The sequence below is a fragment of the Melitaea cinxia genome, chromosome 14 (assembly GCF_905220565.1).
Source record: "Melitaea cinxia chromosome 14, ilMelCinx1.1, whole genome shotgun sequence".
Classification (NCBI taxonomy): Eukaryota; Metazoa; Arthropoda; class Insecta; order Lepidoptera; family Nymphalidae; genus Melitaea; species Melitaea cinxia.
Genome location: NC_059407.1, coordinates 12,455,800 through 12,477,850, shown reverse-complemented (window position 1 = coordinate 12,477,850; position 22,051 = coordinate 12,455,800). Strand labels below are relative to the sequence as shown.

Sequence of the window (22,051 nt, the reverse complement as noted above, 5' to 3'; positions counted from 1 at the left end):
TGTGTATCTTTACAGTTAAATAGACTATTTTTGATTTTTTGATAGAAACTGTGACATGCGGTTACACCCGCGTCATATTCGCTCTCGTAGGAATGTCGAGATAAAAAATAGTCTATGTGTAATTCTAGACCTTCAGCGATCTCCACACCAAGTTTTATTAAAATCGGTCCAGTGATTTTGTTTGAAAGAGTAACAAACATGCATACATACATAAGTATATATATATAAGTGTATATATATGTATATAAATATATATATATATTATATGCCACGGATACAGGAACCGTGAATGAGGAATGGTATTTTGTATAGGATTACAGGAGATACGTTCGGAGTTACAAGAAATAATTGTGTTTGCTCACACGATTTTCGAGGTTTTGCCTCGAATTCTCTGGGATTCCATCATCACATCCTGGTTTCTTTATCATGGTACCACACATGGGATATCCTTTCCATCAAAAAAACATGGGATATCCTTTCCATCAAAAAAAAAATTATCAAAATCGGTGCATAAACGACGAAGTTATCCTTGAACATACATAAAAAAATAAAATTAAATATGTATACGATCGAACATCGGTGGTGGATTAAGCTCTGATCCTTCTCATACATGGGGAAAGAGGCCTATGCCCAGTAATCGGATATTACAGGCTGAAGCATATACGGTCGAATTCAGTAACCTCCTCCTTTTTTGAAGTCGGTTAAAAATAAATTTATATTAATTGAAATTAAATTAATGGTAAATTAATTAATGGTAATTTGATATCGGTATCACACCAAATTTTATAGAAATCGGTCCAGCCGTTTCGGAGGAGTATGGTAACTAACATTGTGACACGACAATTTTATATTTTAGATATTGTAGGTGTATTTAAATGTATATTCTTTTATATATTCGTAAAACAGTAATATATACGTTCCGAATCGATGTTAGGTTCATACTAAACAAAATTAATGAACAAATATTATAATTATTTTGTAAAATAACGATTCAAATTTATTTGATTACATTCAATATATTATTGATTCTATTAAAAAATTGCTAAAGTAGTAAATAAAATGTTTGTTTTGGGTTACGAGTCTGTTTATGCTTAATACATATTGTGTATTTCACTATACACTGATTGAATTAGACTAACCCATCTATCTAACAACACCATTCGACCAAGCGTCTAAATATCTATTAGTCGAGTAATTAAACACGTTCGCCAGAACAGCCAGACACACGGTTAACTGGTTGAACTTAAGTAATACATTTTAATAGAAAAACGACCGTAAAATACACAGATTTTACAAAGAAAACACTGTTTAAATTTTTTATGGCGGTTTTTAAATTAGCCATGAAGTTAAATGTATGAGCACCTTGATGAATGACTCAACTACAAAACTAGACTATTGGTTGAATAGCATTGTTTAATGAAAGGACTAGCCGTTCCATTTGACGGATATTTGAACCAGTTGGCTGTTACTGAAATATCAACAAAGTATACGATCTTGGATATTTTTGGTTGAGGGCCAATGTCGCCGAAAGGTTATCTCGGTGGCCCTTCGCATAAATAAATGAAATATACTTATGAAATCTCAAAGCTAGATATGAAAATCGATTAATACTCGAAACACGATTTCTATAAATCTGACGATAGTATAACATTTTTGCTGATTAATACTTAACTAGTGGTCGCCCAGTGGTCGAAATTCGACCATAATTATAAATTCAAATTTAAAAAAGAAAACAAAAAATAATGAATATAAAGAACCTTCTTTGAAATTTTTTAATTTTACTATATATAGACTTCGACAATCAACTAAAAAGTGCGTGTGTTTGTCAAATACATGGTAGTGTGTGTAATATTTTTTATTGATTCAATATATTTTTATGCATAATTAAAAAAAATATAGTAGCTTTCTGCACTCCTTCTCTATGTGAACTAGGTTTAAGTTGTACGAAATTTTACACTCCTCCGTGCTCGCAATTTAAGTAAGTAGTACAGGTTATGCTTCACGTATCAATATAATAGAAGATTATTAAATCTTAATTTTTTTAGTTATTATACCATCATACATGCAAGGCACATAAAGCTAGCGGTTAGCGAATCTGCAACTGGACGAAAAATTATTAACAAACAACAAAAATATTTCCGAGTTCCGCTTCCATTTTGGAAGTTCAGGAAACATGCATACCAAACACGAACTCGATCTGACTTTTAACTGAAGCCTTTAAGAAGTTATTATAATTAAACGAATTAAAATTCTTGCCTTTCGTACATGTAATTATGGTTATAAGTAGTGTAATTAACAATCGAGAGACACAAGACGGTTGTAATCATTCGCATAGTTTATATATTATTTTCAAAAGAGTAACTGCGCCGATTCTTCTCTGCAGAATCTACATTGCGAATTGGAAGTAGCTTTACTTTTAAATATAATAATAACTTCAAAAAAATTTAATTTGTAAAATGACGATTCGAAAGTGCTTTTTAAGCCTATTTGAATAAAGTTGATTTTGATTTTGATTTCCTTTATGGAAAACGAAAACGCTGTCGCCTTCATCAATGTTTGAAATGGAAATTAGCTAACATAGCTAAATTAATATACCATACCTTAATGGATTGTGATATAAATAAAATGATAATACTGTAGAAGATATGCACTACTTTCTACTAAACTAACATTAAATAGCCAGGTCACGTAATGCGGTTGAGCAGAGGTCACTACTCCTATAAAGAATAATATGTAAAACCCTATCTCAGATTATAGCATAACTCTTTACGCTTCTTCACAGCGATTTATGAAATTTATATACAGTTGTATCAGGACTAGGTTTGTATAAGAAAAAAATTAAAATAGTTCCGAAAAAAATATATGGCGGTACGAACTACGAAATTAGGCGGGTCACCTAGTGTAGAATGTTGACATTTGACTGATGCCTTAAATCCTAATTATTCCTATTACACATACATAGGTATTACATATGTAAACAAACTGTAAATACACACGTGCATTATGTTAAATAAAGCTATTTAGCAATACACTAACCAACGCAAGTCGTTATCATTTATTGAGGTTAAAGTTACTTCAAACTCGCATAGATAGCTCGTGACTTCTAATTTTAGACCAAAAAGGAACATATTACTGATTCTGTTGTGCAAACAACGAAACTGAATCATTTTCCTTAAGCCTCATAACGGTGCTAAGTAATGGTATATATACAAATCATTTTAGCGCACACGTATGAATTTTATTAACTTTTTATTGTCTACAATAACGCATACATGAATAAATTATTATTGTTTTCGATTTATCGTCCGAAATAAAATACTTATGAATTGGAAAAATAAAAACAATCAAGTAATTCATCAAATGTGTATAACAGATAAGAAACACAATATTTCACGAGAATCAAAAATAATCTTTCAAGCCACAATAAATCTTGGAATTCTATTTCATAATTACCGAGTATTACAAAAAAAAGCAAATAAAAATCGCTTCATAGGCCAATATTTTATATCAACACTGTAAAGTAAAAAAAAAAAAAAAAACTAACAACACTGTACTAACAAGGGACAAACAAATCGTGAACGTTTACATACAAAAGCATTAATTATTCGCATATGAGACGATATGGGTAGGTAGGGGACAATAAAATATTTGTTAGCTCACATCCTTACAAATGTGTGTCATCGATAATATCGCATGTGAAAACATCACGACCGCATATTTATCGATTGAATACTTTATACATTATATATTATGTGTTATCATTAAATTTTCATGAGGCGATTCTAGGAGCACGACTGTTAGTTGATAGAACGTCTTTCCATCAGAATATATGTTTATATTTAAAATATCGTATTTAAATTTAGACATCGTTAGCCTCAACCAACAACTTTAACCTCCAAAAAATATTTATAAGAATACTAGCTGACCCGGCGAACTTCGTATCCCCTAACACAAACTTTATCGTATGGTATTAAAGTTCAAATTGACTTTTAAGTATTATCACAAATCTTTTGTATGGGAGTATAGAAAAGTGTTGCTTTTAGACTTTTTCAGGAAATTTTAATTTTTTTTTTTTAGAATTTTTCTCACCGTAAGAACCATCCTCGTACTTCAAGGAATATTTTAAAAAAAAGAATTAGCGAAATCGGTCCAACCGTTCTCGAGTTTTGCGCTTAGCAACACATTCAGCGACTCATTTTTATATTATAGATTAATATAATTCAACCAGTATTCGTGTTTCGACCACGTTTTGTATATTTCAGCGTAAACAAAACAATACCTACTAGTTATTTAAATGTTACTATTTATTTGTTTATTTATAACCATTATTTTAAATCGATATTGCACTTTCCACACACTATTAAGTCTGGCCTATTCCCTTTGCATATTATGTCTATTATTATTTATTTTTTTCTGAATCTCGTTAACAATTTTCCACTAATAAGTATTAATAATCAAAAACTCAGATTAATTCTAATTCTTATTCATATCTGTAAATCATCTTTTTATGACTTTATATTACTTTGTTATTAATCATTTCGGAATTTTATCTTTTATTTATTTTGCATTTATGATTTAAAAAAAAAACTTTCTTTTTTATTGAATAAAAGATGTTAAATTAAAATAAACAAAAATATACTTGCAATTCACAAGATAAGTCAATGAATAGATACATATATGCATATCCATACTTATGTTAGAAACAGTCGATTAAGACGCGCTTCTCGCCGTTGACTAGATCTAAGTAATTATGCACTCTGTTAGCGTGAAAGAGAGAACTAGTTACTGGAAGCACACTTGGTGTACATGCAAACGCCCTGAGTCTATTTACAAACTAGATTAAACCTTTGAGAATGTCTTCCCTTCATTAAACACTTCAGCACTCGCAGCTGATACGATTGCGTCATAATTTTCTATTATTTCTATATTATATTTATATTAGAAAGCAAATCAAATTATTATAGGTTGATGTGACTAATTTTATTCTTGACCTGTACTTGAAATTAAAAAAAAATACTGTGATCGAATAACGATAAGTTGTTAACCATTTGTTAACCGTTAAACTAAAATATTTAAGAAGCATTTAATTTAAATTTAGAGATCGTTCCACTTGTATTCGGAGAAATAAAATAATAATCAACTTTTTCTAACACCTTGTTGGGTATAATATGTAAAGCCAAATGCATAGACTAAGATCGTTAAAAATTTAAGACTTAAAAATAAATCACTTTATAAAATATAAAAAAAAAAATGTATAAAACTACTTTTACATCTAACTGCTATATAATATTCAATTAACGAGAACTTACTTTTCTTATGAGTGTCGAAGGTGTCCTCGTGACCGTTGTACGCTCTGTCTTCATCGTACTCGTACTCCTTAAAACTGTCGAAGGAATACAGTTTGACGGCTTTCTGATCTCTCTATCACTTGAATAAATGTTCTCTTATTACTTGAAAGTAATGCAAAAACTTTTATCCTCGCGCGCAATTCGTAATCGAACGTTACAATTCTTAGATGTATTAAAACAAATAAGTCGTAAAAACGACACTATACGCTTTTCGAGAGAACTTCGTCAGCACGAGCGAAGACAATTCAATAATCCGAGCCGGAAGCGGTATTACGCACGTAGCATTGTATATACGAACAATGGATTTCGAACGAGATAGGTTCGAACAGAATTCGAAACACGAATTTTAAAATTCACGAGATCGTAATATGTTTCGGGATCGGTAGGCGATTGGCGGGAGCGCTCGTCGGGATGACCGCGTGTCGTCTGGCTGGGTTGCAGTCTCCCGACCCGCCGCGCCGGCGCCCGGAATTGTGTCAGACGGCACCCGGAGCACCCCGGTCTTTCATGAATACACCTCGCACGAAGCTTGACGCATCAATACATTCATTACCGAATGCACGTTAACTTCGTAATTGCCGCTTAACCCTTTTATTTCGTTGAATATTAATACGACAGAGCTAGACAATTGACTACTTTTTTATTAAACTTTTTATTGGTAGTAAAAAAAATATTAAGATTAATGAATTATTAAAGTAAAAATATCAAAAATTAAAACTTATAAAATAATGCCATAACTCCTTTTACTCGTCAAATTCACCTATGCAAATAATAAAAATAAACTTATAAATCAAGATATTTTAGCACTGATTACAGACTTACCCACAATCCCAGTAATTGAAAAAAAAAAATTGAACGACAACGCCAGGTGCAAAATTGAATCGAATTTGGAAGGCACTTTATTCAATACATGCACTACGTACATACACACTGTACATATTAAGGAGACCTTTGTTTATTTGTAGGTTCAAGTTTTGGATGCATGCAATTGATTCAGTAAAATTAGTTCCTATACGAGTCGAGTGTTCCTCGTACTTCCTGAAGTCATTGTTATAAATAAATTAGTTTTAACAGAACTCCCCTAGTAAAAAATATTCTTTTCGTCGGAGATTTTTTTTTGCTTTGACATGTTTGAATATGTCGCGAGAGCAATTGTTACGAAATTGTAATTTTATTTACACCTTTTTTCGAGATGAGTAAGAGATATCGTCATTACAGCCTATACAGTCCACTGCTGGACATAGGCCTCCACAAGTTCATGCCAAAAATAACGTGAAATCATGTGTTTTGCCCATAGTCACCACGCTGGGCAGGCGGGTTGGTGACCGCAGTACTGGCTTTGACGCACCGAAGAGTATAAATATAAGAAGTAAGAGGTATAAACGGATACAAAACAATTCTAATCGCTTCAGCCTGTAATATCCCACTACTGGGCATAGGCCTCTTTCCCAATATCGGAGAAGGATCAGAGCTTAATCCACCACGCTGCTCCAATGCGGGTTGGCAAATATATTCCCTACTATGAGTAACGATCGTTATCCGACGACTTAACTTGCTCTCCGAGGTACGGTGGGGAGACCCACAAGGACTGCACAAACACCCAGATCACGGCAAACATCTGTATGGCCAATACAAATGTTTGTCATGTGCGGGGATCGAACCCGCAACCGCCAGCGCAACAAGTGCAATTGATGGCTGTGACCGTTGCGCCAACGCGGCGTCTTGAAATTCTAAGCTTTATTTCTATTTTTAAGAGTTCGAGTAAAAATTTAATTTTGTATTCCTACTTTCATAATAAAGAATAGGACAAATTTAGTACTTAGGGAAAAAAGTTTGTGACTGCCGTGGCATATTGACGATTTTATATGATTAAAAAAAATTACAGAACATTTTAATTACATTTGTAAGCAAAAAAGTTGTAGGAATAAATTAAATAACTTACACGTGTAGAGGTAAAAGGACATATTATCGTATATTCCCTTGACCTATAACATTTAGCTCATTACAGGCCACTAACCTAGGCAACGTTTCGAACTAGAACAAACCTGAGCTTACGTAATTGTAGCTTAGTTGAAGTACTTCTGTATTTTATAAATTTTTTTTACAAAAACTTCTTAGTTACTTTCAAAAATGTTGAATGTGCTATTTTCGCTCGTTTTAGTAAAGACGATATAATAAAATTTTTCCTAGCAATTTTACTTCTTAATACTATTTACCATGAGAATTTAGATGAATGGATGTTTATTACACTAAAACAGATGGACATATTGGCTTTTGATGGCTTTTATTCCAGAATAGTGTAACATACATCCTATCGACAATAAATCAAAAATTTATATCATAGGAACTGTGTATTCAATAAGTTTTAGTTCAATTTTATGGTAAATTTCCACACAAACGAAGTGGTGATTAACAGATATTTTTATAACTACATTTGCACATCATTGCATGAAATTAGGGTGCTCACTGAAAATCAGTGTTGGGGCAACGATGTCTCAACATCACAAATTCATTTTTTTTTAATGTAAAACTTTGTATTTTAGTATTAGGATTGAATTTTGTTGAATTTTATTTTACGTAAGCAGTGTTTTGTTACCAATAAAGAATATTTTTTATTTTTATTTTTTTAATTTTCTAACTCAAATATCTTACGATGTCCTGTTAGACTAAAGTTAGACTTCCCTCCATCCCCTTTACCGTCTACATAACCAATCTGTATTGTTAAAGGATGCCTCTTAATTTAAGTGAATGAATAAACATATGACTGTCAAACTTATACTATTTTACACATTTTATTCGAAGGACTGTTGAATTTATTCATTAAATCTAAAAAGCCTTGTGTGTTGAGAGTTGTGAGTATTGGAGAAAAATACAAGACGAAATCAATTATAAGTAAGATACCATTAATACTTTGTGACTAGCTCGTTGGCGCAGTTTGTGTGGATTGTGCGTCCGATTCTCGCCTGAATCTGGGTGTAATATTTGTATTTATATATGTAATATTTCTATGTGTATTTATCAAAAAAAAAAAATATATATTTAGCTATAACAGCCGGCTGTTGCCAATAACACAAGCATTAAGTTGCTTACCACCGGAACAGACGACCGTGTGTGTATGTTATAAGATATTTATATTTATTTATTTATATAATATTGTAATACTGTAAAACAGGACTTTGTGTATACATTATTATTTTTAAGAAAGTTAATACTTTTTTTTATAATTTAGATGAATATATAAGTATACTACTCATACTATTAATTTATAAACGCATAAACATTTGTGTGTTTATTGTTACTTTCTAAATATTGTTATTACTTATAAAATATAATAATCGAGGTCGTCAATAAAGTACGTTTACGTTTTACGAGAATATCAATCGTTTTTCGTACATCGGGTTACGATGTCCGCGTTAAATTTTATACGATGATCTCCATGTAAAAATGATAATATTCGATACCATACACGCACAACGGGTTATATCATGTACATGTCATGTTATGAAGAACGTGTGATTAATCGTTGGTCTCTTGAAGGATAAAAGCGAGCTGATTTCATAGCTCTTCAAGAGCGTGTAATTCGTGTAATTTGGTGTACAAACAGATAACTAATAAATTAATTTTAGATGTATTTATAGAAATATGATAAGATAATATTTTATCAAGATCGAACGCGAAGGAAATCTACTATTTGAAACTAAAGTGATCCTTTAAGAATTTCCTTCAATAATATTATGGATACTAAGACCAAATTTGCCTGAGAAAAAAAATATAGAGCTGAATTGGCAAAATATTTAGAAGACGTGTTAATACATATATTATATCAATCGACTATCTGGAACTTACGTGCTTATTCTGAAGCCTACGCAATTCGTGACATGTTTAACTTAACAAAATCTAGATAAGTTAATTAGGCAATCTATTTATGTAGAGAATATTCACAGTTATAATTATTTACGTGATTTTTGTTTCATCTTACATACTGCTGTTACAAGCGCATCGTCGACCATGCGAAATGAACCGTGAGCGAAATCTGACGTACAGATATAAATTATAAGAGAAAGCCGCAATTAAATGCATTAAACTACCGTCTCTCAAATTAATTATGTAATTTAATACGCCGCTGTAAAATATTTAGTCCATACAATGCATTACTTGTAAAGATGTTTTTTTAGATTTAATTAACCTACTTGTTTGTCCTCGTATTTTTTTATAATTCAAACTTCGTATTCGTTACTACGTGTTAATTAATCAGCTGAACCTAAAACAATATTCTCTCGAGAGAAATAATTTCAATGTTATTTTTTCCCTCGACAGTAAAAAGAAGTGTTATGAGTTTAATGAGTGTATTTGTATATCGGTGTAGTTGAAGTTCCCAAACAGAAAATTTATTTTGATCTATATTTTTGTTTGAAAGTTGAAAAAGGTTTGTCTAGCTGTTTAAAGATTATATTTTCTTAAGAATGGAGGTATGTGAGAGGTGCCGTTGATATGTTTATAAGTTTAACCGCGGCATGTTCGAAATTAAAGAAATCGTCAACAAAACGATTCGTTTTGTGAATATAGGAACTAGGTTATTAATAACATGGAACAGGATCACCAGTCGTTTACAGTAATATATCCAACAATAACTATATTTACTAATTAACACTTTCAAATCATTATCGGTATATCACATTCGTGTTATTATTTTAAATCGGATGTCATGTTTTTATTATAATAGTTATTAAAATATTTATGTTATTTTTATTATACTAATTACGTTCGATTTTTGCGATACGAGAACAACGAGCTCATGAGGTGTAGCATAATATATTTTCAAATTTATTGCAGACGTTATTTATACCGCTATGTTATAAATTTAAATGTAGATTATATGCTTATGTTGTTTTTGTCTAAGTTATAACATTTTATTAATCATTATTGCGATAACATTTACGATTAAGATGTATTACAGTCATTAAAAGTAGGAAAATAGCATTTGGAATCCTAATCAATGCACAAAAAATACACGATTAAAACTTAGCCAAACTTAATGTCTTTGTAAAAAATAGCTGTCTGTTCACATATGTCCTCCTTAGACTTTCGTTACATTTGGCGAAAATGCATTTAAACTTCTGTAGGAAAACAAATGTCTATAGTAAAATCTGAAGTGTGCAGACGTAGATAACAAGAGTGGCATGGTTATACTATTTACGAATATCAAACATTAATTATGAAAAATAATTAAATATCAAATGCAATCAAATGTTCTATTATTTTATACTTATATAAAAAGTATTAAATATTGTTGAGAGCATGTATTGTAATATTATTTAAAGCATGCTGAAGTCGGATCATGCGGGAATCAAATTCGCACTTTTATTCGAATTCGTACGAGAAATAATATTTTATGGCGTTAAAAGTTTAATATGAAACTCTACTTTTTATTATTTAAAATTACTGTGGCGTAATTAAGTATTTGTATTCGCAGGTATTGGATAGATTAAGAAAAGCCAAAATCGACTTTAATGTACCGTTTATAATTAAGTACAATTTCCTAGAGCGAAGGTAAGACAAATGAACATATAGGAAAATGAACAAATATCTCGTTAGCAATAAAATTATAATTTCTTTTAGCGAACTTATTTGTTCGAACAATACTTTTTCCCGATTGGCGTTGACAAAAAAAAAAAAACATACAATAAATTTATAATTATGTCGATCGATTAGTATTATTACCGTTTAATAACTTTGCGTTTTGTAGGTGAAATCTCCAAAAGCGACCGCGTCAAATCGTAATTATACGCTCTGTACATGCTATATTATTGTACGCTGCACTTTGTTACTTCAATAATTGTAGAGTACACAGAAATATACGTCGTAGCTATAGTCTAGTATATGTGTAAAAAATATTATTGGCATCAATATTATTTTCAGCATCACTAAACTGAATATAGAATATCGATCAAACTTAGCTGAAGCAGATGCGCTATTCGAAATTCATGCAACCTTGAACTTCGAATCGGCGAAACAAATAACGAAAGATTTTTACAGTTTGTTCCCGTATTATACAAGCATTTATATAAATACAAGGAAAATAGAAAAATGAGGTTTTTTTTAAATATTATTAAGACATAAGTCTTCACTGGATATGATAATATATTAAACAACTACTATAATTACATTTATAGTTATTTGTTATGTTTTTTTGTTTACTTTAGGCACTTAATGTGCCACATGTCCTGACACACAGACTGATTAACAAATTCTGATACTATAAGTAAAAAACTAGACCATATCAAGTTGGCAAGTATGGTAATAGGTATAATAATAATGTACTCACAATGATGTGAGATTTTCGGGAACTCTATCCCGTAGGCAGTAAAATTGCTAGATTTCAAAAGTCCATGCTTTTTGTCCATTTGAAGTTTGTAGCATAAAAATATTATTTTCAGTATATTGATTAAAAAGGTGGAAGGTGATAATTTGTATGGGAGTTCTGTCATTTTTGTGGTCAGATATAAGAAATTATTGCTCTTAGCCTTTGATAGCAATTTTTATTATTTTTAAACTTATATTCAAAGAGGATTATGACAAAAACATTTATAAATTTTCTAGCTGTTTCAACTATATGTATGATTAACTTCTCCACATTAAAAACGCAGAGCTAGTATAACAAAATCCCTCATCTAGTAACTTCGTTTATAAAGATGGATAGGGTTTTGTTTTACCATATTTTACCATGCAAAATGTGATCTAGATATTGTTAATGAATATCAACAAAGGCAAGTTTCAGCTCCAAATTCACCACAAGATCATATAAGCTATCACATCTACACATCATAGCTATTTACTTATCATGTAAAATTAATCTAAAAAAGAAACAACGATAAAATAATACCACAAGTTGTTCAAAGTTTTATGAAAAAAACCAGACAAAATATTTAGAAAAATCTTAACATCAATACTTTTTGTAATAATTTATAACTATTCTCAGTAGTAACCTTTACCCTAGGCTCTAAAATTATTTTTATTAGTTTTTGTATGATATATACAACAGTATTTTTATTTAGTTACCAGTCATCAATATAAATATATATGTACTAATTGTAACATGAAACAACAATGCAATTATTTAAAAGTAATAAAATATTCACTTTTCATCATATTAAGTTTCATTTTATTAATAATTTTCCTGTTATATTTATATTTACTGATATGGTCATATTTACAATTAAAACATTATGTTATTTTATTATTTATTGTTCATAAGGTTAAATGCACGTTATATATATTAATAACTTGAAGTTTTACAATATCATACATATTTAAATTAGATTTTAAATAAATTGTTGTTTTTATAATGAGTAGGTTTTGTTTTAACATTATTATTGTTATTAAATAAAAAATACAGGCTATTATGTACATAAAATATTTTTAGACGATATGAAATGAAACGCTGATAATCTCGATTTGTTCGATAAGTCTTTCGTTAGTCGTTATATAGTTTCGTATGATAATTTTTATTTTCATATTCCTTTATGGTATGTGGACAAAAAATAAATATATGAAATTTACATTAAGGCACAGCATATTTTATTGAGAGAGAAGAAATCTTATAAAAATAATCAACAATATAACGCTTATCAAATTGTTTTATAGAAAAGTTTACACTGTAAAAAATTTAGAAATGCCTACGCAATAACCGCATTCTTTTTTTATTTTTCTTATAAGCTTATGTTCTTAACTTTTCTCTCAACATACTTAAAAGTTTAAATTGTTAGTATACATAACCAAAAGCGTTTCAATTCTAAATTGACAACTACAAACTTACCATCTTTGACATTCTTCGAAGACTGTGAGGATGACACTCCGGGTATAGTTTTATCACTCGCACAGTACATCGTTTTAGTCTCCACAAAAAATTGTGTTACTTAAAACTATTTTGGTTAGTACAATATAGCATATTATTATCTAACAATTAGTATAATAACACAATAGATTCGCACATAATGCGAAACGCGTCGGCCATTCCACATTCCGATTGTAAATATGGCGTCATAGACAAAAGACAGTCTATACAGTATATACATACAATCCATGTGTTATACTATTCGATTTAACGGAACTAAAAATAATTAATTATTCAATATTTCATAATTTTATTTAAAATCAAAAAAATAAAATAAATTTCACAACATTATCCTAACAGTTAATATCAATAAATATTTTGTGTTTTTTTTCCAATATTCACTGTGAAAAGTGACATTTTCTTATCTTTTCAGACTGAAATTAAACTATCGTTTAATTCAGTATTTTCAGAACTAGAGATGAAGATTTCAGTGTTTTCTATGTAATCTTTCGCTTTTAAGTAAAAAAAAGTGTAGCAAATATGATGCAACATCAATATTGGGTGACCAAAAAGACTGTATTGAAAAAATTCGGAACCAAAGAAGACGATTGTATAGTTTCTTCTGATGCCGAGCTTGATGCAAAACTAGAATTGTTTCGATCAATATCTGATAGTTGCTTGCAATTGCAACGTGTTTTAGACCAGTACCAAGAACGATTGTGTATTTTAGCTCAAGAAGAAAACGCTTTGGGTAAATTTTTACGCGATGCAGGCAAAGCTGGTGAAGCTTCGGGTAAACACATGGTATCAGCGGGTAAGGCAATATCTTACTCTGGGCAGCAGCGCTTATCTATAAGACCACCTTTGTTGAGGCTTTATCATGAAGTGGAGACATTTAGATGCCGAGCTGTGAAAGATATGCGAGCAACGGTTTCAGCTATGGAAAAAGCTCGTATAGAGTATCGTGCTGCCCTCAGCTGGATGAAATCGACCAGTGCTCAACTTGATCCCGATACTGGACGTGGACTTGATAATTATAGAAAAGCACAAAGGCAAGTTCGCGAAAGTAAGAAGGTTTTTGATAAGCTGACCCTAGACGTTTTACAAAAGGTATGAAAAAATATCCAAATCTATAGCAATTGAATTTCTTAATAGTAAACTGCTATTACATTTTTAAGTAGTGAATTACTAAATTTATAGATATAATAATATTTTAAATATTATTAAAATTTAGCGTGTTGTTTAAAAAGAAATACAAATTTTAAATACTATTTGTCAAATACTTTTTTAGATTGATTTATTAGCTGCGGCAAGATGTAACATGTTCTCTCACGTCTTATCCAATTACCAAAATTCATTCATGAATTTCTCAACAAAAGTTGCTCAAACCTTACAAGCTGCAGTGGATACAATGAATGAGACTCCGCAGTATGAATTTTGTATTTTAAAAAGCTTAGGAGAAGTAGACTCTAATCAAGAAGAAGGGACACCATTGGACAAAGATCAAATGCTTTTTTTCAAGGTAAATTACAAATTGCTTTTATACTAAAAATATGTGTCAATTTAGTATCTTATACAAGTCCAAAAATTATATATTATGTCAGATGGCTGTTAAAACAGAGATATTAAGTTGCCTACACAAATATTCGCATCGTAATATGCAGTGTCCTTGGAATAAAGATCTATAAACCAAAATTAATTGCAATTTTTGGCATAAAAAGATATAATAGAGAACATACCATCCTCGTTTCTGAAGGTACATTCTTCAAAAAGTAAAGTCAAATAAAACAATATTGATATGTCATATAAAAGAAGTGGTTCTTTTAATGTAAAATTTTGATGGTTGTGTTTTTATCAACAAAAATGCCAAATTAATACATATTATAATGATTTAAGTAAGAATTTGTTATGTTATTTGGGTATTGAACTCGTTTTTTTAATTATTTAATATATTCTGAGTCAAATTTATATTATAAGACATCTGCAAAAAGTATTTAATTGGAGGCTGTGATTATATTAAAAATTGCTTCTGTAAAGCTAGTTTACGGACGATAGTTTAATGTGACAACGTCATAACAAAACATCTCCTCGGACGCACAGGTGAATCTCAAAGTGGAAGAGAAATAAATGCGGTGCAAGCGTACAATGAGCGCCATGGGACAATTAGTGTAACGCTACAATGAGCGTTACGCTACAATGCGTCATCCTTTTTTCATGCATGCGGCCAGTGTTCATCGATTTATTTCACATTGTCACGCCAACAATATATTGCATTATAGTAAAGAAGTACCTTATTCATATATTATTTCATAACAAAATATAGTTAAATTCAACAAAAAAAAAAAATGAATAAACCACCATTTAATAGCTAATCCATTTTAGTATTTTTGACGCAGTAGTGACAGTCGTGTCAGTTATGGGGTCAATCGTGACAGTTATGGGGTGCGCCTCCTGCCAAGTTAAAAAACATAACTAAGATACTAATAAATTTTAATATCTTCAGGATGATTACAAAGATGAAGTACAAGAAAAACCCTCGACATCAATTGAGACAGAGCACCCTAAAGATAATGAAAATGAAAATCAATTGTCCAAAGACAAAAACAATGAGTCATCAACATTGGGTAATCTCATTGATACGGGAATAGAGGCAGCAACTGTTAACAAAGATGTCAACGAAGACTTAGCAGGACTGCAGTTAAATTGTGGAGACGTACCGGCTAATTTTGGATCATTCATGCCTTCACAGTTACTTCAGGTATATATTTATTATCATAATGGTATGTAATTTAGCCAAAAATAGTATTTGTAGTTATATAATATTAAAAACATTGTATAGTTTTCAATCTCACTGAATTGTAGATGGGAAATATTATAAATTAAATAAAATATTGTTGACTAAGGCAGGTGCTCCCAAACTTATTTTGTCTACTTTGAGAATAAATTATAGTGCCCCAATTTTTAAAACCAACTTAAAAACCACTATACCTTCAAATTAAATTAATTATTGCAAGCTATATTCGCAGAGATTAAACATTACTTCTAAACGAGACTTTTACTATAATCCACAAGGGTTAACTTGAGAACTGAGCACAGTACACAGTGGCGTTCAGGTCTCAAGTTAACTCTTACGAGCTACACCTGCCAATGAGAATGATAATTGTAATGAAAATTTATAGTATTTAGACTATGTATCGTTTATTCAAAATAAAACAAACATAATCGATTTTAATATAAAAGCTAATGTGAAAAATGATTTAAATCGCCCCTCAAGCCTCTACACAACACCACCACTTTTTTCTGCGTCTCTTACCCCCTTTGGGCCTGCAGCGCCCACAAAGGGGTATTATCGCCCACTTTGGGAAAGGCTGCTCTAAGGTGATCTTAAATATGAGATCCTTACATTAAACTTTTTGTTTTAACTTCTTTCAGCTATCTGATTCTTATTGTGAACTACTCTCCAAATTTATTCTCATAGTATTTGTTTAAATACTGCATATTAGCCAATATTTTTTTACAAACAAGTCAGTAGTTTCAGGAGCAAAATAAATGACCATCGATCTGTTCATCTTTAAAAACTTCCGTACTTATACTATTCATAGGGTGTTTTACCATTTCAGAATCTAAATACTAACCTACTACAAGAATCTTTGGCTCCAGTTCATGTAAACAAAATGAAATCAAACCAACAATTAAATACAGAACAACCAAGTAAACAGCAACTTCCGAAACCTGCACCAAAAAAGGAGGATAAAGCTGCTTGGTTCAAATTATTTGCAGAATTGGATCCTTTAGCCAATCCCGATAACTTACCTGGATCTAACGCTAATCAAAGTCATGCTGCTTAATAAAAAGTAAGAATATCTATGAATTATATTTTCACTATTTTGTTCCATTATTTTTAATAAGCACCACTTTATTTACGAATTAATATTATACTTTTTATATACATAGTAAACATACTAAATTTATTCATTGCTTACACTGCTGACATCTATGTTTGTAATGAGTTGAACTATTAAATGCAAAAAAAGATTTGCTATTTTTAAACTAGCTTCTATTATACATTTGCTGATTATTATTTCAAAATAAAAATTAAAAGGGCTATTGAACTGAAGATCTTTTGTAACTAAATAATTTATAATTTAGACAATAAAATAAATTTTGTGAATTTTGAAACAAAAAAGTAGTACATAAAAAAAGAATATGTACCCCTGTGTCCATAGAAACTAAAGTTGTCCTTACAACATCATCTTATCTCGAATGTAATTAATGATATACAAAGTGTTATTAAACTGGCATCCTTCCGTTTAGCGCCATATAGTCAGATACATAGAGGCCACGTAATAGCCGAATTTATACGTGAAATAAGCAGAAGTAAGTACAACTCATTATTACGTAACCTTGAAATCAACAACTTTGAAAAATTATGTTGAGAAGACGTGGGAAAATTGACTATAAATACCCGACTTAACAGTAAAACTCAGTGGACTCAGTCATTGATACACCGCTAACATACACACAAGGATAATTATAAAATTATACTTATAAAAGTAATAATTAGTTTATAATTTTTATTTAATTGTTGGGACAAGTAAGTGTCATATTCAGGCTATAATATTGATTCTGATATTGCAGTTAAATGGAACGATGCCAGTTTTGTAACACATTGTATAATACATCTATTTAATGTTAAGGTAAAACTAGGATAATTAATTGTAAAATTGTGTGGCTATATGGCTGCATACTCTTTATAATTTAATCAATTGATTACTTTGGAAAATAAAAATTAAAAAATGTTTTATTGCTTACTTTTTTGACAAGCTAAAATTTGTGTCATTATGGAGAGCAGAAATAGGAGGACCATATACATAATTTTCTGTTATGAACAGATATAGATGATGTGTCAAAGTGCTTAAAATAAATACTAGTAAAGACCTACCATCGAAACATTTACAAAATATTGACAAAAGTAAATAATGCAACAGACAATTTACATTATGGTGAATTAGACGTGGATTGCCCTTTTAGTTAGTATATCGATTTAAAATTTTACAAATGTATTTTAAGAGAAGAATTAACCAATGAGTGATAAAATAAGAAAGATACTTGAAATTTATTTAAAATTTACGAATGAACTGTTATGCTTTTTATAAAAAGGCTTTATTTACTGGATAGGCATATAATTATGTATATTTGAAAAAAGTTCATTTATTTTGATGTAAATCAAAACCTATTAATTTAAAATCTCAGTCATTAAATAAAATATGATTAGTTTTTTGTGCGTAGTGTTTAACACAAAATATTATACAGGGACAAAACATTCCCTGATAGCTGACCTGATTGTATTACGAAACCAAAGGTAAAGAAAATCTAGTCTAATGTTTATAACAAAAATAATACCAAAGATTTTGTGCAGATGTTACTTTATAATGTTTATTATTATTTAACATTCCAATATATTATTGTAATCACTTTATATTTTAATCTTAAAAATAAAATTGGTGTTCTAATGTATGTGTTTTATTATTTTCAGCTTTGAATTAATATATATATATATATATATGTGTGTGTAAAAAATCATTTGATTTTATAAAAATTTACACACTTAAGTGAGCAATCTATACTAATATTATAAAACTGGAGAGATTGTTTGTTTGTTTGTTTGTTTGAACGCGCTAATCTCAGAAACTACTGCTCCGATTTGAAAAACTCTTTTAGTGTTAGATAGCCCATTTATCGAGGAAATATATATCATCACGCAAAGACCAAAAGGAGCGGAGCACCAGTGAAGAATGTTTCAAAATCGGGGGTTCTTTTTTCCTTTTGAGAGCTTCCGCTGCGTGCGCTGTGAAAACAAAAAAAACGTCCGCGACAGCATATATCTATCTTTTAAGGTTGGCTCACTATAACCTTTTTTATGCTAACCAAGATTGTCCTAAAATAATGCATTGTTTGCGAAGATGTTTTTATAAAAATGATAGTAATCCTTATTTATATAAATACTTTATTCATCACAAGTATTTAATTTAAAACAAAATAGCCTTTTACATAAATCGATTTCAATGAGTATCTCAGGAGATATCGCAGTCTTAAAATGAAATCGCAGCAAAATAATGATCAAATATTGCGCGCGCCACTGTTCCACGCGGACGAAGTCGCGCGCAGAATCTAATATAATTTTCAATTTTTATTCCAAATGAGACTTCTTTGGATTGCATGATTATAAAAAAAGAAACTGTTCAACTATATTTTTCTTTTCAATTTTTTTTTTCCATATAAGGTATTTCTTTATAAATAAACAAATTGCGTTGCTCTGAAAATAAGAGTTTTTATTTCGTTAAATTTTAATTTACATTGTAAGAAAAATCACAAAACGAAAGATGTTTAACAACCAAGTCATACCGAGACTGGTATCAGTCGATCCGTCCTTTTCGAAGTTGTTCAGAATTATATTTACCTAGACCATACCATCCAACTAGGCCGCAACAACTTCGAGAAGGAAGCCAATCGGAGGATTCGGTTGGGCTGGGCGGCGTTTAGCAGGCTTCGTCGAGTCTTCAACTTCGATGATTTCGTAATGCTTGAAGACAAAAGTCTTATCTTTCTAAAAGTTAAATAACAATGAAGCAAAGGGTGTACAGCAGTCCCATAAACAGCAAAGTGGAAATTAAAGAAAGAGTTTTGCGTTTTATGTTATGTTATTAATATTTTTTCAATATATAATATTAGCACGATAAAGTACTAACTACACACACTAACCTCCCAATGTAAACCAAATAATTGTTAAAATAATAATTATAACGTTGTAACTATTAGATAAATAATGACAATTATAACGTAGGTATTAATTGACTATATAATACACAGTGACAACCAGGGATATTCCGGTATGGGTTATTTATCTTTATAAAACGGTACTTATCGAATCAAAATAACGGTAAGAGAATCATTCGGTAACCGAATCATATCGGTAATACAGTATCGAAATAAACCGGTAGTAGGCATAACGTTCGCGTCGTAAGTTTAAGCGGGCAATTCCCGTTCTTGTAGCTGCGCTGCGCTAGCTCGGATTGCGGTCTGAACGTACACCATATCTCTATCTCATTCGCTCCCGTGTGTTGCGTGATTTTACTTAAAACTTATTTATTTGTGATAGACGACAGGCCCCGGGCGTGGCGCGAGCAAGTTTTCATCGCTTTTTCGCGTTAATGTTTACATTGCATATAACGAATAATTCAAAACAAAAAACTTAATTACTTTCATAGTTAAAGAAGCCAGTCTTATGAAAAACCAAGCATTATCAATAAAAGCAAAAGAACATTACAGATTCTTCATTTCAAACGATGGCTCACAGATTTTGTCACCCTCTGTTACTTCTCCGAATCATTTAAAACCGAAATACATAACGTTATATTTCGGTATTACAGTTTAATCGGTAACCGTTTTATTACGGTTTTGGAACCGAAATAAAACGGTAACCTTTTCAACCGGTAACCGATTCATACGGTAACCGTTTCAAACGGTTACCTTTATGAATCGGTTTGGCGAACCCTGGTGACAACAGCGAAGAGCAGCTGACTGTATTTTTTTTACGTGACATTGGCGAAATCACCTGTGCTCATTTGGCACTATTGAAAGCCATTAATCAAGAAGAAGAAGACTGTATCTTTCTCGCTCGGGAACATTTGGCGGTCCCGAGTTCACCCGATCGAACCTTTCATCTCAGGGCGTGACGGATCAGCTTATTTTACTACATACGAAAATATTTGTGAGCGGTGCGCCAAAAGAAGTTTTAACTCCAATAGAACACTATCCGATGATTGTACTTGAAGTGATGTTAATAAAGGCAAATAAAACTAATACTCATTTACCGTTTTAAGCTTACATATTTGGGTTATTATGTACAATATAGGTAGGTAGATTTTTTTATCGGAGGTTAAATTTTTGTTTAACCCCGCTGTAACCTTTAAGGTTAGAGTAACGCTTAATAACGCGTGATAGTCGCAGTACGGAGCATGAGTACACTTACCGCAGCACCGGAATTAAGGTAAAGTCAGAAATAATAAAAATTTAACCTCCGATAAAAAAATCTACCTATATTGTATGTAATAGCCCATATTTGCAACTGTATGTAGATTACTTGTAGTTTCCCTACTATTACAATGTACTCTGTGCTTGTAGTCTACGAACAAATTAAAGTTTGTCAGAATTTTGTGGTTTTTCGACCTAATTGATTCACATTATTTGATTATTGAACTAAACTGCGAAATGTCACATTGATAGTGACAAATCAATACAATGAATGAAACAAATCGCTTGATTCTTGAAGTACCTATGAAATTACGTCGAAATTTACGTACGTATAATTAATATATTTCCCAATGACGAATAATATTAAATCACCAATCTATGGCGTATTATTTAATTTCAAAAAACATTCATACATGTCTGTTTTAGTTGTCACCATAGATATTCATACATGTCTGTTTTAGTTGTCACCATAGATTATACACTTATATACTGGTATAGATACGCCACTCAGAAATTAAAATTGATGTATCACGACCTCCCCCACTAACAGATGGCGTGCACATACAATTTTATTTCTATAATAATACTACAGGTGGCGCTGTTTATTTATTTTTTACCAGATTGATTATTATTTAAATAATATACTGTATGTACTTTTCACTTTTTCCACTTATTTATTAATACAAACAGTTCGTATTAATAAATTGGTGGAAATAGTGTGAAAAGTATTTCATATTTATCATTAACTTTTATCAAAAAGTAACAAGTATGTACATTAAGAATATTTTCTATTTTTTTTGTGTTAAGTATTAAAAATTTGATTTCAAATTAATTC

General features: G+C 30.7%; 2 protein-coding genes across 3 annotated transcripts in view; one reads left to right on the top strand and one right to left on the bottom strand.

Annotated features, from left to right (window-relative positions):
• LOC123659951 (cyclin-dependent kinase 14) overlaps positions 1-13,378 on the bottom strand; it is a 111,327-nt gene extending 97,949 nt beyond the window's left edge. The window contains exon 1 of the mRNA XM_045595108.1: positions 13,165-13,378. Coding sequence (XP_045451064.1) covers positions 13,165-13,234 — 70 coding nt within the window. The 5' untranslated portion in view covers positions 13,235-13,378. The remainder of the gene's footprint in view (positions 1-13,164) is intronic.
• A 210-nt stretch (positions 13,379-13,588) lies between these two features.
• On the top strand, positions 13,589-19,701 carry LOC123659525 (islet cell autoantigen 1). 2 transcript variants are annotated; one of them, XM_045594736.1, is made up of 5 exons: positions 13,589-14,292; positions 14,474-14,704; positions 15,686-15,940; positions 16,803-17,036; positions 19,665-19,701. In XM_045594736.1, exons 1-4 carry the CDS (start codon positions 13,723-13,725, stop codon positions 17,028-17,030), a joined length of 1,284 nt encoding a protein of 427 aa, XP_045450692.1. In that variant the 5' UTR covers positions 13,589-13,722; the 3' UTR covers positions 17,031-17,036; positions 19,665-19,701. The 2 variants fall into 2 exon arrangements, with proteins under 2 accessions (XP_045450692.1, XP_045450691.1); XM_045594735.1 differs by lacking the exon at positions 19,665-19,701 and having other exon boundaries at positions 16,803-17,064.
• Positions 19,702-22,051: the final 2,350 nt, after the last annotated feature.

What these genes read in the sequence shown, in the direction of transcription:
- LOC123659525 (XM_045594736.1), top strand. Translation starts at nt 13,723, where the DNA reads ATGATGCAACATCAATATTGGGTGACCAAAAAGACTGTATTGAAAAAA. An exon ending in ATCAAATGCTTTTTTTCAAG is followed by an intron (nt 14,705 to 15,685) that starts GTAAATTACAAA and finishes TAATATCTTCAG; the next exon opens with GATGATTACAAAGATGAAGT. An exon ending in TGCCTTCACAGTTACTTCAG is followed by an intron (nt 15,941 to 16,802) that starts GTATATATTTAT and finishes TTACCATTTCAG; the next exon opens with AATCTAAATACTAACCTACT.